The sequence below is a fragment of the Platalea leucorodia genome (genome assembly GCF_965183815.1).
Source record: "Platalea leucorodia genome assembly, chromosome: 8".
In the NCBI taxonomy this organism is placed as follows: Eukaryota; Metazoa; Chordata; class Aves; order Pelecaniformes; family Threskiornithidae; genus Platalea; species Platalea leucorodia.
The window spans coordinates 27,951,946-27,968,524 of NC_138830.1; the positions used below are offsets into that span (position 1 = coordinate 27,951,946).

The 16,579-nt window shown below is 36.4% G+C and overlaps 1 protein-coding gene across 9 annotated transcripts in view; it reads left to right on the top strand.

Moving 5' to 3' along the window:
- ARMC8 (armadillo repeat containing 8) overlaps positions 1 to 16,579 on the top strand; it is a 77,796-nt gene that overhangs the window by 38,123 nt on the left and 23,094 nt on the right. For 8 of the 9 annotated variants that reach the window (XM_082320558.1, XM_082320560.1, XM_082320566.1 and 5 more), the window contains 6 exons: positions 6,079 to 6,171; positions 9,793 to 9,852; positions 11,048 to 11,128; positions 12,680 to 12,755; positions 12,846 to 12,936; positions 16,274 to 16,334. In XM_082320558.1, the coding sequence (XP_082176684.1) occupies positions 6,079 to 6,171; positions 9,793 to 9,852; positions 11,048 to 11,128; positions 12,680 to 12,755; positions 12,846 to 12,936; positions 16,274 to 16,334 (462 nt within the window). The remainder of the gene's footprint in view (positions 1 to 6,078; positions 6,172 to 9,792; positions 9,853 to 11,047; positions 11,129 to 12,679; positions 12,756 to 12,845; positions 12,937 to 16,273; positions 16,335 to 16,579) is intronic. The other variant, XM_082320559.1, reaches the window with a different exon arrangement.

The window sequence follows — 16,579 nt, forward strand, 5'->3', positions numbered from 1 at the left end:
GCTACTTCCAAGACAAGATATTATGACTTAGGTCAATGTCTCCAAGGATGTTATAGTCACTCTAGAGGTTTCAGAGGACCTCTCAGTTAAGATCCAGGATACACAAGTGCTTTAAAGAGAGCTGCTTAAAATATTTCTTTCTATTTGTAATAATTCAGGAGAGAATAACCGTAAAACCTCATTTAAAAAAGAAACCAAAAACACATCATCCACAGTAACCTGAATATTTCTCCCAGCAAAAATGCTAGGTGTCAGAAACTACATCTTTCCTCTTGAATCTTTCCTTATGGACAGGAGCTTGAAGGATAAACTGCTGGCAGTTTTGAGCAATTATGTTCAGTTCCAAAGACAAAATATTTCTTCAGACGTGGAAACATTTGGGCTGTTCCCTGTAGGAACTTAGGACCTGTATTGGGAAAATGTGAAGACCCATCCATATGTGTTTTGAGCTGAATGAACACTGAGCTCTCAAAAAGGCCAGGCTTTTAGTGTCTGATACTGAGATCTTACAGCAAGTTTGCTGCAGAACACTAAGCTGTATCCAGACCTGCTGTGCCAGGTAAACGCATCTTGTGAAGACTTTCTTCACTGGAAGGGTGCTGGCTTTGGTGCTGAGACTGATTTAGTGACCATCCTGCAAATGGAAATGAGGAATGACATGGAATCCCAGAGTGATAGATCTGTTGAGATGCAGATACATGCGCAGACTTTTTTTTAAATTGTAAGATTATATTTGGAGGTGTTTTGTACATCTCAACTAGCCATCTCAATGTAGCTAGATGTGTTTTGGCTTGCTTAATAGATTCAATCACTGGGTCAAATCCAGTTTGACTAATAGCCTGTTGCTTCAGCTCTTGCTACTCTATTTAAAACAAAAAGAATGGATTCAGTGGCAGAAAACCTTTCCAGCCCATGAAGTCATTCTGCATGTTTCCTTACAGATGTTCTCAGTTGTGATCCCATTTTCCTTCCTCAGTGGGACCCAGATACAATTTTATTGAGAAATTGCTAGCTGTGGCCACTATGCTGGCATTGAAGGAAGAGGCAGGTAGCAGGTACGTTCTCTGCTGTGAGTGAGTCTGCCTTTACAGGAAGCAATGAGAATGAAGGCACTGCAGCAGGATGAGTTTCTCCCTGCAGTTGAGACAATGAGGAATGAAGTTTAAGAAATTGCACTTTTTGCAGCTCATGTAATGAGCTAGTAATGTGAAGTGAAAGGCATCCCTCCTTAATGTTCAGGTTTGAGATGGAAAACCTAATGTCACCTGGTGATCGACCAGGCTTGATGGAGGGGAGAAGGAAAAATTGAGAGGACAAGGCTAGCAGGACAGAGCAGGCTATGCTACACTGGTTAATAACCAGGTATTTAACAGGCAATGAAACCACACTGCAAAGTGTACATGTGTTCCACCATGGCTCAGCGATACGCAGTTACTAATGGAGGAATGTAGGTCATCTTCTAATACCTTACTCTTTTGATTCCTCCTAACTGTTTGTGATGGCTGAGCCCATGCAGCAAGGCTAAATGTTCTCTAATCTGAACTGTTTCCTAAGAATTCATCATTTTACAATTCTCATTTTAGCTTAGAAAGCTTGAATTTATTTGGATGACTATAAGAATTTCAGTTCTCTGACTTGGAAAAAAGAGTAATAATCCTCTATTCCAAAGAAATGTTTTAAGAATAAATCATAGAATTGTTTAGGTTGGAAAAGACCTTTAAGATCACTAAGTCAAACCATTATCTTACAAATTTTATTTTAATGTTAAAAAGGTATATGAAGAAAGTAGGTAGGTATTGGGATCCAAGCAGGTAAATGAAACTGTTAATTCTCTCTTTCTGAATTCTGTTTGGATGAGCAGTAATTTTGTTACAATACATGTGTTGTACAGCTATTTGTTGTAAGTTGCCTGGAACTAGTGTTCATTAGCAGACAACGTTTTAATGGATTTGTGAATCTCGTTGTTTTAACTGCAAATTAGGAGTGTAGACTCAATGTTGCTTACTAGGGTTGCTAGAAAGATCCTTTGTTACTTAGATATTAACATGAAAAAAGTGGAATTGTGTGGCCTCATATTGCCACGTAATTACTATTTGCGTTTAGTTTGAAGTCAGTAATGTCCACATATCTTTTTACTCTTTCTAGATTCATTAACCCTTACATCACATATACAACATCATTGCTGGTGTCACAGTGACACCAGAAATGCCCTGTCAGAATGTTTGGGATTGGAACAGCCCAGTCTCATAATGCTAAATTAAAATGCTTTTCATCATCCAATATGAAGACCTTCCTATTCAGGAATTTACCATTGGGCCATGATGCTGCACTGGTCAGTAAAATGTTATCTTATGCAAATCACTGTGCCACTCTATTCCCATTTCTATAACTCTGTAGTAGAGCTTCTAAACAGTTAGAGGCTCTATTTCTGTCCACTTACATCTTTACCAAAACCCTCCAATCTATCAAACTGCAGCCAAAAGTACTCATGTGATCAATACTTTTGAAGATTTAGGTGAAACCGAACTATTGCATGGTGATGTCAGTGGCTAGGATGTGAAATAAAAGTTTATTAGTTCCTTCCCTGGTGTTAGATACAGGTAGAGAGATGTTATGCATTTGTCTGTGTTGAATAAAAGAGTTTAACTGAATAATTATTTTATTCAAAGATGAAAGCAATATATTCATAGTTTGGCAGATAAAAACAAGGATATGGGAAGATATGTTCTAGTAGAATCTGTGAAAGCATCAGAAATCTTCACTTCTCTAGCTTCAGGTTGATTTCCAGTGGCTCCTGATACAAAGCTTGCCTTCTTGCACTTTTTATGGATTTCAAGTGCTTTCTTATTTAATGAAGAATAATATAAATGTTATTCTTGTGTATTTTTGCTGAAATCTGATTTTCATAAGCAATTCCACCAGTTCAAGTTTAAAAATAAAACAAGACGCAAAACCTTTCTACCAGCTTGAGGGAAGGAGGGAAAGTCCTATAACCTTTTATAGGACATTTCAGAGTTGGCAGCATTATTCAGTATCCAGGTGTGCACTGGTCACGTGATAAAGGTGACAGAGTATATGAATGAACTGTATTTATTGCCTGAAAAAAATGCAGATCTGTACCTGCCAATATCTCTGTAGACAAGACAGCTGCACAGAGCAGTCCATAAGAATTACCTGATTGATGCGAGGGTCAAATCTGGCTGCAAGCTAGTCACCTGTGATTTAGGAAATAAATGAGTTGCTACTCTTCTGGCTTTCTTTTTTTCCCTGAGAACCTGAATGAATACTGACATCTAGAAATTCTTATCTAGAATTTCCTGGTTAGCTGAGAGAAAACCAAATTTAAGGTAAGGACAAAATACAATTATAAAGCAATATTTAATAGTGGGTGCTTATAAATTAGAACCCTATCTATTTGGTGGAAAAGACCAAAATAGGACAAATGTGTTTTCTTCCCTCCCCCTAGGTTTTCTGCAAAGTTTGCAATGTTCTGTGGTTTTCTAGATTATGTAGATAGAAAAGCGTATGTTACTAACATTAGGGAACACCGTGTCTATGCTTCTTCAATAGAGACAGTTTGAGTCCTTTTTAGCTCATGGGGATTTCCTCTGGCTAAGGATTACTTAGCTGGTACAGATTTTTTCACTCAGCTCACTCTGCATATATTTCTTTAGTTGTGAATTCTTGTACCTCTTATCTTTGGCAAAAGCAATATCTCTGTCAATTTAATTAGACTTTAACTTTTAGACCAACATTTACATCCTTCTAGTTGCAATTTTTGAAATAATCCAGATTACCTGGTCAGTGATTGCCCTGCAGGAGATTTCAGGTCTTGCATCTTACCTTTTGAAGCTCCTTTTTTTAAGCTTTACTGCTTCTGAATCCTGAGGTGTCTCTTTTCTCTTCCCCCTACCCTCCTGACTTCTTGGTTGTTTGTCTAAGGTGCATTTTATTGCTGATAAGCCTCTTAGCATGTATATATGTATGTTGTGTTGAACACTAATGTGGCTTGATGTCTTCAGCTGCCTAAGATTTACAGAAAATGACAAGAATCTGTTGTAATTGGTCAAATGTGCTAAACCACAGAGGAATCCTGGGTATGTTGTCAGTTTGTTTTGCTTTAACTCAAAGGAGGAGACACTTAGCAGGTCCCCAAAACTTCTATGACTTTGTAAGATTGTAACGTGTTTTTCTTGAGAACAAAGTTGGCCTGTTAGCTGCTTCTGTTTGGTTTTTCATGGAAATTTGCTGCTCTGCTTGGCATATGCCCAAAACCCAATACCCACTTAGTTTACATGCCACTGCAGGCTTACCTCTGTCAGGGAGAGTCAAGAGACGCTTCATTATGGTTATGACCATCAGTGCTATTACAAGATACTTGTGGATCTAATGTCCGCTATTGCCCTGCAACAAAACCAGTTTCTTGCAGGCCTTTGGGTTCTGAAGTTGCAAAGAAATAGATGTGTTTGTACATACGCCATGTGTAAAGGTAGAAGATAAGATGGAGCTACTGTTGACAAGACCTGAAGAATATTGCTTAGAATAGTTTGTCCCTTGCTTTTCCTATACACATAAGTGTGCAATGAGCATGAGTATATGGCTGGTGTACCTGGAAGAACTCCAGTTTTTAGTAAGTAACTTTACCTCTATAGGAGATAGTAAGTAACTTTATAGGATGCTGAAATGGCAAATGAGGCTGTTGCACACTGATCCTTTCCAGTTATTGAGAAATAAGCAGTAGAAACAAGTTCTTCTTATTCTCAGTGTGTTTCTTGGCTCTGTTGTCCTATTGTTTTCTGTTGAGAATAAGAAGGCTGGATTGTTGGCAGCAAAGCTTTCTAAAATAAGTCTGCTAATTTTTTATGTGTGTATATATATATAAAAAAAATATTAAAAATAAAAAAATAAATATTGTAAAGCTTCACCTAATCTCAAATATGTATACAAAGGGGAGAGACTTATACATGTTTATTTTGCTAATATAAAAAAGTGTGATTGGAGATTTCCCAAGTAATTGGGAAATAAAACTTCATAAACAGCTGTGTATCTCTGAAGCTATAGTCACTAAAACAGTCAGGCTAGTGCTACTTTCATTACTGTAAAAGTAGCTGAGGAGCACTACGATTTTGCTCTAACTTTAATCCACCTCTTCCTATTTAGAAGGTTGCAATTCATCATTCTGCAGGTAAAACAAAGAGTCTGACTTACTTAATAGGGTCAACATAGCATAAGTTCTTTGGAAAGAAAGACTCATTCAGTCTTTCATCTCTTCTGTTCAGCACCCTTTATCTCATGGAAGTAATGTCGTTTACCACCTTTCCAAACTAAATTGACCAGTGTTTCTTTTAATATCACTGCAGTTGCTGCCACTGAAATATACTGGTAAAAGTAACTGAAAACTTTGAAATGTAATTTTGTAACTTACCACAGAGCTTGAGTAACTGGTTATGTTTTCAGAAGGGAGCTTCAGTATAATGATTTTCTTTTGCTGATTTATTTGGAATTCTTTGTCATTAGTGTCATGCATTCTAATAGTGTCTATAGTGTGTGTTTGACTTAAAGACAAACAAAATTATTACCCCACATTAATTGGTTAGAAAGTGAGTGCTGCAGAATTCAAGGTGGACTATATTGTTCAGTCTGGCACCTTGTTCCCCTCTCTGCTCTTTTCTACTTGGAGCTGAAATGAAGAGGTAAGTAAATCACACTTGTAGTAAGAAAATACTAAGACAATTCCTGGACTAATTGCTTTCAGTGACCATGTTTGCAGTTGGTATGGTTTTTTTCCCCATTCTATTGTTTTCTCACCAAGTAAAGATTCTGGAGACAAATCCCAGAATTTTTCTATCTAACTTGCATTGACTTTTTTTTTTTTTTTTAATGGGGACTTGGCTCAGAATTGTGCCTTGAAGTCTCTCCTGTACTACTTTAATAGTCTTGTCCTGTGTCCATACAAGTTTCAGTGGAAGGGAGAACATTGAATGCAGAATCAGGAGTACTCTTCTAAATAACAAACTGTGAAGAAACTATGCTGAAATACAGTGTTAATACTTTTTTTCTTTTCTGACTTGTTTCCAGGATGCTACAGTTATCTCCCACCTCATGGCACTGCTCAGTAGGTCTCGATATACACAAGAATACATATGTCAGATCTTCTCACATTGCTGCAAAGTAAGAAAGAGAATACATGTTCTTTATGCAACTTGTGTTTCTGGCATATAAGAAACTGTGTAAGATGATACTGCCTTTTGTGGCAGGAACATTAGGATGATAAGACTGAACTGTTAGTGCTCTGGATTTGCTGACAGATTTACTGGGGTTGATATATGTTTCTCTACAGTAAAACAAAATATGCAAATAAATGCTTTTTTATGGGGGTGTGTATATATTTTTATACCTTTGACTAATAAACAAAGTCAACAGTCTAGGCAAATATCAATCCTCACTATTATCAGTATAAATTTTGGAAGGCTTATTTTTTTCTCTGGAAGTCTCAAGACAGTGTGAGCATCTTTTTGCAGAGGTCTTGCATCTGCTTTCAAGACAGTTGTTTTAAACCCAGAGGATGTTTTCTAAGAGGTACTGTAGGTTGAGGGGAAGAAAAATGCTCTTCTCAGTTGAGCTCTGCCAGTTACAGGTTTATCCAGATACATGTTCATTCCTGCTGTATAATGCAATTCTCTTGATATGGGAAAACTAATGTAAAAACAGCAGCAACCCCACCCCAAACAGAGGTTTTTGTCTTCCTCCACCCCGCCCCCAAGTTTCCACACACCACTGTTTTTTGTATTATTATTGCGTTTTTTTGGTAGTTACTGTACTCATGGGTTATACAGTAGCTGTGTAAAAATAATTCAGTGTAGGAAATCAGATTTATACAGCATCTTTCCCTTTTAGAAACAGTTTAAAACTAAAAGATCATACATAGTATTTATCTCCCAGACTAACAAATGAACAAGTTGCAAAATTTATGAATTTGTAAGTATTTACCTTGAAAAATATCGTTCTACCTTATCACTTACAATGAGCCTTCTGGAACTCTGAATTATTATTTTGTTAAAAATGTATTTTTCTCTACCTTGTCTGTTATTTATGTACATTGCATTTCTTCTGTTAAGTGAAACTGAGGACTGAAAACTGTAGAGTTAGTGTGACATAAAAATACAACTCAGCTGCTAATATTTATAGAATTGTTTAAAGAAAACATTAAGACAGAATCCTACACTGGACAGTGGAAGTTCAGGTCTATAGCTAATATTGGAAAAATAATTTGGTATTTTAAGAAGAAAAATGCACCAGTGAAGTGCATCTCATGTTTAAGTGGCCCTCAAAAGCCTCCTTAATAGGCTGAGTAGCTTGAACAGGTGAAAAGTCGGGCCATGTTGGCTTACAAGAAAAATTACACAGGAGTGATGATAGAGTGGTAGAGATATACAGTCAGGGGTTAGTTTTGTAGCAATATAAACCCTGTTGGTTGTGTGAGAACTGCTGAGTAACTTCAGGTAATTAGTCCAGCATGAAAACAGTTGTTGTCATCTTTTTCCAAATGAATTACTTCCTTGTACCTCCATTAACTTCTGGTGACTTACATATCAAATATATTGTTAACAAAGCAAATATCCAGTCACTTAACAAGAATAGAGTAAGGAAGCTCTTATGAACTCACTGTACTGTTTTGAATGTTGCTTCCATCCCCTCAAATCTATCTTGAACAAATGTTACAGTGCATGTTTTGAAAAATCCAAGTTTTTGGAAAGAAAAAGTTGATTGTGTGAACAGATAGAAACATGAATGCACAAGAAAAGCAGGGTGATGGGTATGAGTATTAGGAAATAGTTGCAGTTACAGAATAAACATTAGCTGCATAACAAAGAAAAATATTTGAGGTTGAGTAAACAGATCATCACAAATGTTAAATTGATGAAGAACTCATTTCTCTCTTGCCCAGGCAAATGCAGCTGTTCAACAAAAATCTAAAATGCGCCCTTCTTTCTTTTTTTTTTAGTTCTTGGGTTTCAGGTCTGATTATCAAGGTCAATTACTGTATTTTCAGATATAACAAAATACATCTAATACAGTGAAATAGAATTTGCAGGGGATTTTCTGATGTATATGGATAGGCAAAGTACGTTCTTATAGTTAAAAAAAAAAGCTAAATACTGAAAGTTTCAGTATTCACTACATTTTTAATGAAGACTCCATCTTCCCCCCAAAAGGCCATGAGTGAGAGAACCTTTCTAATTTTTTCCTGAAGAAATAAGTTACTGTAAGCTTTCATATTTAGATAAGGCTTAGCATATATTATAAGAGGTATTGATGCTTTTATTTCTCTTTCTCCTCATCTTAGTAGATTTATTCATTAAACTAATAGTGACATATCATAGCTCCTACCCTCCTTGTTCCTGCATACTGTTCTCTGCTTAGATCTTGTGCGTCCATTTTTTTTTTTTTTTTTTTTTTTTTTCTTCCCTTCCTTGCCAGAGTCTTGTCTGGTTGGGCTTCTCAGATTTCTTTCTTGCCTGCTCAAATTTCCCTGGAAAAGCTCAGACCTGCTCTCTTGAGCTAGGAAATCCTTAATTCAGGTTCCTAGCATATTGCTGCTGTTTTCTGCTTTTACTGCTTACTTTTACTGCTTCTTACTGCATTTTTAGAGTTAAAATTAACTGATAGAAAACATTGATGCTGGAGAACAGCCATCCTAAGCAAGGGAAAGTGTTGATTTACAGGGGGAGCAGATGCAGTTCTTAACATACAGAGCCAGGATTCTAGCAACATATAAGCAAATAAGTAAACTGAAATCAGGTTGATATGCATGGTATTCTAAATGCAAGTAAAAATTTACTTTTTAAGATTCTCCCTATTGCAGTTGATTTGTTTCCAGAGAAAGAGATGTGAGTAGGTAAGCTTTACTATTTTAATGGACAAATTAAAAAGATAAGGTATGCATTTGGAAACACACGGTTGTATGAATAATTTGAAAAGAGTGTTCTGGAACTTATATTTGAATGTGGTGACATCTCTGCATAAGTAATAAATTCACCACCAGTTGAAAATTAAAATCTTGTGTCTGGGAAAGATCCAGGATAAAGCCTGTAATCAAGGCAGCTTACTCCCAAGCCTGTTCTGAGAATGTTTTCTTATGTGATCTAAGGCCTGGTACTGGATCCCTGAACTAAGGTACATTTGCATTTAGATGTCTGCTTTTAACATTTCATTATGGAATGAATTGTTATATTGTTCTATCCTACTGCTTTCTTGAAAATTAACTTTTTATGATGGAAAATCAAGAGGTGTGATTTCTATTGCTGAAATATGTCGTTCAATCATATTTGGAGAAAAAGATCACTGTAATAGGACTGGCTTCTGGAACTATGTCGGTATACCCAAAGAGAAGCAAAAGCAAAAAGCCTTGCTATTAATTTGGTGCCTGAGCTGCTTGGAATTAGGAAGGAATGATGCCTTATATTCTCAAGTTTTCACATTTATATTTGAAGCTGTCCCTATTTATGGATTAGTGCTTAACATGATTGTGCATTAAATAAGGTGGATTGGTGTGTACAAACACAGTGTGTACAGATTAGATATTTTCATGTACATCTAGTTATGCAACCAAGAATACACCCAAGTGTCACCTCTGTACATGCTTTCGTTCTGTTTGCACAGAATTTACCGTCTGCATCTCGTTGAAAAATCACTAATACTTGTGAATTACTAAAACTATCTAGGTCAATATGATTTCTTTTACTTTAATTTCATTCATTTTTTTCATGTATTTTAATATCTGTTCTTCAGCTTCAACACTGGCATAGCTGCGGCTTTAAATCATTGCCTCAGCCACTTCTGTGTGCCAATGTAAGTTGTTTTCCTACTTCAACCATGCTGTTTTAATTGCATTTTTTGGTAGAAAGCTCTTGGTGGCAGTAGCAGCTGAAGCATCTCTTAAAGCACCAGATATGTTACATCTAAAAGTAATTTTATGCTTTTTTCCTTAGAGGTAAGGGATGTTCTAAAAATGTTCTTTTGAATATTAAAGGTATCTGATTCTGGCTGTATCTCAAATGTGAAGATAAAACATCACATACTAGGGTGTATAGATGTGCCCATAAACTCAGCTGGGTTTAAACAAAAGCTTAAGGAGTGAAGATACTTTCTTCACTTGCAGATTAGTCAAGAAAATGCATTGAGGTATGATTAATGCTGTGACATTCTAAAAACTGAATTTAAATCGCACATGGCCCGTGCTTAATGCAAAGATAACTGGAGTAATGGATCTGCTTCTAAAGAGATGTTTGAAAGTCACAGATCAGATTTCACAAGAGACTGTTGAAGGCTGCAGGCCCCATTGAGATTTCATGTTGTTTTTTTCCAGTGTCGTTGAGCCTTGTCATACTACAGAAGTTCTGAGACCTTTCTACTGCAAAATTCGATATTTGTGTTTAATTCCAGATGCTTTTTAAATCTTGGAAAAATATTGACTTATCAGCTATTGTCAGCTTAGATCTTGAAGTCAATAAATGGGTGATGGCTGACTAGATTTATGGCTAAATGTGTTTGAAACTAAAATAATCTGTAGGAGTAAAATGTGAATCTGTTCTCAGAGCACTGTCACATTCTGTCTAGAAACAGTTTCAAAATTAATTTGCTCTCTTCTGAAGTCAGAATTGTTGAAAATGCTTAATATTACCAGTGAAGAAGACACTAGGAACTGGGGATCTTTTATATGATTCATAGAGAAAATCAGGAGCTTTAGATTGTTTCCAAAATGAAGAATGGAAACATAAGTACTCTATCCATGTTTCTTCATTTGTGAAAACTAATTTCATTGCCTATTGAACAAAAGAGTAGAAATGATTACTGGAAAAGGGCAAATGCTAAAAAAATAAGAGTTGGACTTCTTTATTAAAAAAAAATAAATCAGTATGCCAACTGATTACAAAGTCAATGTTAGTGAATCTACCTTTAATACTTAACAATAAGTTGTAGATAGTGGAAGCCTCTTACGTGTACTTTTAAAAAAATAAATTGTGTTTTATGTTTTCCTTTGAAGGGTCCAGATCACCAGACAATCTTATTTAACCATGGAGCTGTTCAGAATATTGCGCATCTGTTAGTCTCCACCTCCTACAAAGTAAGACATTAAAATTATTTGGTGTTTTACATATATTTATGAAAGGGATCCAAATTAAGATTATAAAAACTATGTCTATGCATATCAACTAGAAAAGCATCATACTCTACTGTAACTTGGTGGCAAGGAGGGTCAACTAGCTCTTCTCAGTCTAAGGCCAAAATTTCAAATCCTGAGCACAGCCTTAGGAGTCTGCTGTAGATTGCTTAATAAAAAGTTTGAGTGCATAAAATGCTTTCTGAGGCTCTTCTGTGTAGTTTGGTTTTTTTGAGGGCTAACAGATGTCTGCTATGCAAATGATTTTGAAATCTGTCTGAAGCCAAATGATCTCTAAGCATGGACTTTCTTTTAAAGATATCAGTTCATCCCTCCTCCCCCCAAAAAGTATGAATGTTGTAATTCTGAAAATAAGAAACACTTCAAAGTATCCAAATTTATCTTGAGCTATTTTTGTTACAATATCTAATACCAAATATCTAATATGTTATCATGCCATTTTTATTTTATTGAAAATAAAGACTTCCTTACTACTGATGAGAATAGATCTTACTGTGGCTGTGATTAGATATTATAAAATTAATGCACAAAAGTATGATTGTCTTTGCTGTTGTTGTTTACCCTTGGACTTACATGTTTCTAAGACTTGTTGTCGAGGAGGGTGGGATGGGCCTAAACCTAACTTGCAGTAAGTGCTTTCTGCAGTGATGGGATTCTTTAGGTCGAAATCTTGTTCCTTTTGCTTTGTTTTCACGTGGTAACAGAAACATGGAAAGACATGGACACAGTTTAAGTATGTGCAACTGTAGAAGGTGAAGTCAAAGACTAATATCTGAACTAAATTAGATTCTTCATCTGACAAGATGATAATGGTCTTCCCTGTGTCAAAAAAGAAGTTATAAAGACTTGATAGCCTAGTGTGACTAGGCAACCATGAAATATTATTCGATTAAACCAAGACATGGTTTTGGACTGGAGGAGGAAGATCCAGCATGAAGAAATTTGTGAATCCTTTTTGTACAGGTGATACCTGAGGCTGTGTAATGGCAGTAAAACTTCTGGTATATATTTGTTTTAAGATTAGTTTAGAATCGCTTCAACTGGATGGTTCTCTTTAGATATTTTGTTACAATCACCTTTAAAGGCTTCTGAAATATAAATTTCAACGACATGTATTTCTGATTCTCTTACTTATGAGTCCTGGAAAGAAACAGTGTTATTGTTATGATACTTCAGTTCTTTTGTTATTTTTTGCACATTTGTGAGGCATCACAAATGAGACCAGTATTTCTGACTGTCTGGTACCCAAGTTTTATCCTTGCTTGTCTTTTTCACAAATAGTTCACAACATACCCTATAGAAGGATAATTCCAACAGGGAGATCACAGGAGTCAAGGTGTGAGTTAGATGTTTCCATCTGCCTTTTATTCATCATCTGCATTTCTTATTGATTATACAGAATTATTTTCTACAAGCCTATACAGCAGTATACACCAATTTGCTTCTAAGTTTGCATTTACATTTATATTTCGTGTATGTTATGTTTTTAAACAGGTTCGAATGCAAGCATTGAAATGCTTCTCAGTTCTAGCCTTTGAAAACCCACAGGTATCAATGACTCTTGTAAATGGTGAGTATAATGCTGCTGTTGCTTATTTGACACTCATTTTATTGACTGGTTGAATTAGAATTACTTGGAGTTCTTTTTCGTTGCTTGCAGTGTCGGTTGATGGAGAATTGTTACCGCAAATTTTTGTGAAGATGTTACAAAGGGACAAGCCTATTGAAATGCAGCTCACGTCAGCCAAATGGTAATTTTCATCAGGAATTAGAATGAAATAGTATGCAGTTTAATACTTGCTTTTTTAACTGTTCCCTTTTTGCTTGTTGCAAAGTAATATGTGATCTAAAATCTTCGGAATAATTATAGATATTATTTGTATTATGTAAATCCTTGAAGTGGTTCTCACCTAATAATCTTTCTAGCATAACTTTCACTCTTTGCTGTACATAAACAGGAAAAAATGTTTCTGGGCAGCAGTTTATTCAGGAATGTGTATTCAGACATATGGATTTTCATAAGCTGAACTGCAGTTTTCACAAGTAGCTTGGATTTTCGGTTAAGTTTTACTTTGAATAGTCTATGGTCAATCGTATGTCCTTACAGAGTATGATACTGAAATATCATCAGGTAATACAAGGTAATGTTGTTGTACCACTGTTCAGAGGACTCACTCAGGTGACTGGGGCTGTGGTGTGTTGAGAACTGTATGTACTAAGATGATGAGAGAGTAGACCTAGTCCCTCTTCCCAACTGTTTTAATTAAAATAGATTATTCTTTAAGCTTTGTGTGCTCATACAGCAGAATTAATGTTATTAGTTAATTTTATAGTTCAAATCAAACTTTCCCTTCTGGTGTGGGCACATTTCTGTGTGTTCATATTCGTAATGACTTTCTACCCTGTGACAAAATGTGACCAAGTTCAGTAACAGCAACACTAGGGTTATACTCACTTCATAAGCTAGGAATTGACTGCCTTTAAGACCCTTTTCCTTTTGTTGTGTTGATAATAATGGAATAAATGACTTCAGGGGGTTAAAGAGAGAAAATTACCCATCACTATAAACTACTAAAATCAAACGTAACTCAGAGTTTGATCTCTGTTGTATTGTTTGATTATTCTTTTAGATTTTGGTGGCTTGTTTTTGACCTAGATCAGTGAGTTCTCTGATTCAGTTCACCAAACAGTTTCACTGACACTTGTCTCAGTGGAGGGTTTCGAGATTCTGGGTGAGGAACAAGTCGGGTAGGTAGGATGGCCTCTTTTGTAATGCTGCCAGGTTATGATGACTTAACCCGTTCATGAAAGCAGTTATAAAGACGTGTATGTGTGTGTAGGTTGTCTTAGGAAGGTAATCCCACTCCATGTGGAAGGTCTGTCTAGGGACCTCCCACGCTCCCTTCCAACCACAGTTAGTCTATGCAGTCTGGTTTTACTGGTTTGTTAGGTAGCTCTTAGGGAAGAAGGCAAGTTTAACTGTGTGGTAGCAGTTCCAGTTCTGATTGATTTATGTGTTTCTTTGAGAATTCAGAGAATACATAGAGAATTAAGTATTAGAAATTTTTTTTTTTACTGATCTCAAGATACAAGGAGTTGATAAGTTGTGAAGGCAGGCTGGAGTTAAAAGGATTGTTCTGGCTCTGGACTGCCTCCTTGTTCTGGGATGAATGCTCCCAGGTCTGCTGGTGTTCTTTACTGATCTGCTTCACATTGGAAGCAGCTGGGTAGACAATCCCATCTTTTGCTGTTGCTTTGTAGTACTTTGGCTCAAGTGGACCTTTGGAAGCATGGGAGAAAATGATGCGGTGAAAAGCAAAAAAAAAAAAATTGCAGGAAAATGGAAGACAAACCAGTATCTTGAGTTTCAGACTGGGTTTCTAATTAGTCCATGGGGAGTCATCCTTCTTAGTAGGGCATTCAAGGCCTCAGTTTCATGACAGTCCTGGAGGCTCGCAAAGACCTACTACCTTTTCTTCTATAAGTCAATTCTCTGCTTGATTCCCTCCAAGTCAGACTATGTCTCCTTTCTTTTTTTTTCCTAATGTGAGTAGTAGGTGAAATTATCACAGGTCCTCTTTTTTTCGGCTCCTAAATTAGACTTCACTCCTGCCTTGCCAGCTTTGGTCAATTAATCTGCAGTTCCTCTCTGATTTATTAGTAGAGTCCTTGGAATGCGGATGTAGAAGGGTTTTTTTATGCATTTGTGAAGCCTTTTGTTAAATTTCTGTTTGAATCCAGACTGGCAATACAAGGCTATCTTAAGAAGTTTCCTTTGGTTTTCAACAACTGAAGTAGACCTGGAAGACCCAAGTTAATACCTCTTGGTTGAAATGGAGTAAGGATCCTTCACTTGAGCAGCAGTGTTGGCACAGAGGGAAGAGCAGTAAGCCTCTTGGGAGAGTGATTTGCAGCTACAAGTGGAGCAGTAACCTTTTCTGCTAAAATTACTGGCATTGCTTCCAGCTATGCCAAGCCTATTTTACTTGAAGTAAAAATACTTATTTCATGTTTGAAATAGAGCTACTTTGGCAAATAGGGTCTAGCTGGACTAAATGGCAACTGCAAGGTGGATATTTTCACTCCTGATTGTTCAGGTGTGAAAATGAGTATTTCCTACTGTCAGCCGCAAGGCTTGGGCCGTAAAAGTTTATAAAATGATCTCTATGCTAACAGTCAAGTCTTGTCTTTTCACTTCTGAGAAATAATATATAAAAAGACTTCTGATTATGGGATTTTGCTATGTCTGTCACTGGTAGGTGTTTGGAACAGGATCGGTGATGTTGCCTTCTAAGAGGTGAAAGAACTCTCTTTAGGCACTTGGAAAGAGCTCAGGAATGCAGTGAAACGTGATATGGTTACAGTATGTTAGCATATTACTGTTCCTTAGCTGAGCAATTATAATTGGCCCTATGTACACTTTTAGCCTGCCCAATTGAGAGTTGAAACATGTTAGTTTTAAGTCACCTTCACTGAAATTCAATCATTCTTTTAACCTCAACTGTGGCACGATAAAAGCTAGTTACAATGGCTTAGTTCAAAAGCTAAAACAAAAGATACTTGACTGTTCCTGCACTGAATGCAGAGCAGTTATCCTCCAGCTTCATTCTGCTTCCTTGTAGCAAAGCAGGTAAAAAGTATAAACCACTTAAATGTAAACCACTTTTATTGATGGGTGAAATACTTTGCATTTCTGGTGGCTTGGAGCATGATTCTCTCCTGATTGTTTTAAGTGCTTGCCCGTGCTCTTTGCAGCAAAAAACAGGTCTACATATATTGCTTCTTTATCTTAAAGTTGTTCATTTCGGGTTTTTTTGTTGCTAAAACAGATTTGTGGATCAGTCAAGTTTGACAGACCTTTTTTGACCAGTGTGCTCCAGCAAGATGTCCTGTACTAGAAATCTGCTTAAAAGCGTGTCTATAGTAGTTTGTTCGTGTGCCCAAGTTTAGTAAGCCCAAAGGTATTGAAATCAATGGTAGAACAAAGCGGAGTACATTTCATTAGTACAGTTGATTGTTCTGCAAGGTCTTACTTAAGTACATAGAAAACAATGATAGGTGAATGTGTGTTTTATTATGTTGTTACAGCCTTACTTCCATGTGCAGAGCAGGAGCAATACGGACAGATGATTCTTGCATCGTTCTTAAGGTGAGCTGGTTAAACAGTGTTCTGTTTAAAATGTTTTTCTCACTTGGGGCTATCCTGTTTTTATTTGTCTCATATAAAAAGTAGCACAGAAACAGTTACACTGAAGACTTCAAAGCACCAAGTTCTGATTTTTTTTTTTTTTTAAAAATTAGTTCCCTAATTTCCCTTTGTGTCTTTAAGCTTTTATAGTGACATGGCTTTTTTAAGAAGTTTAAAATAAAGAATCATACTAAAAGGTCAATATC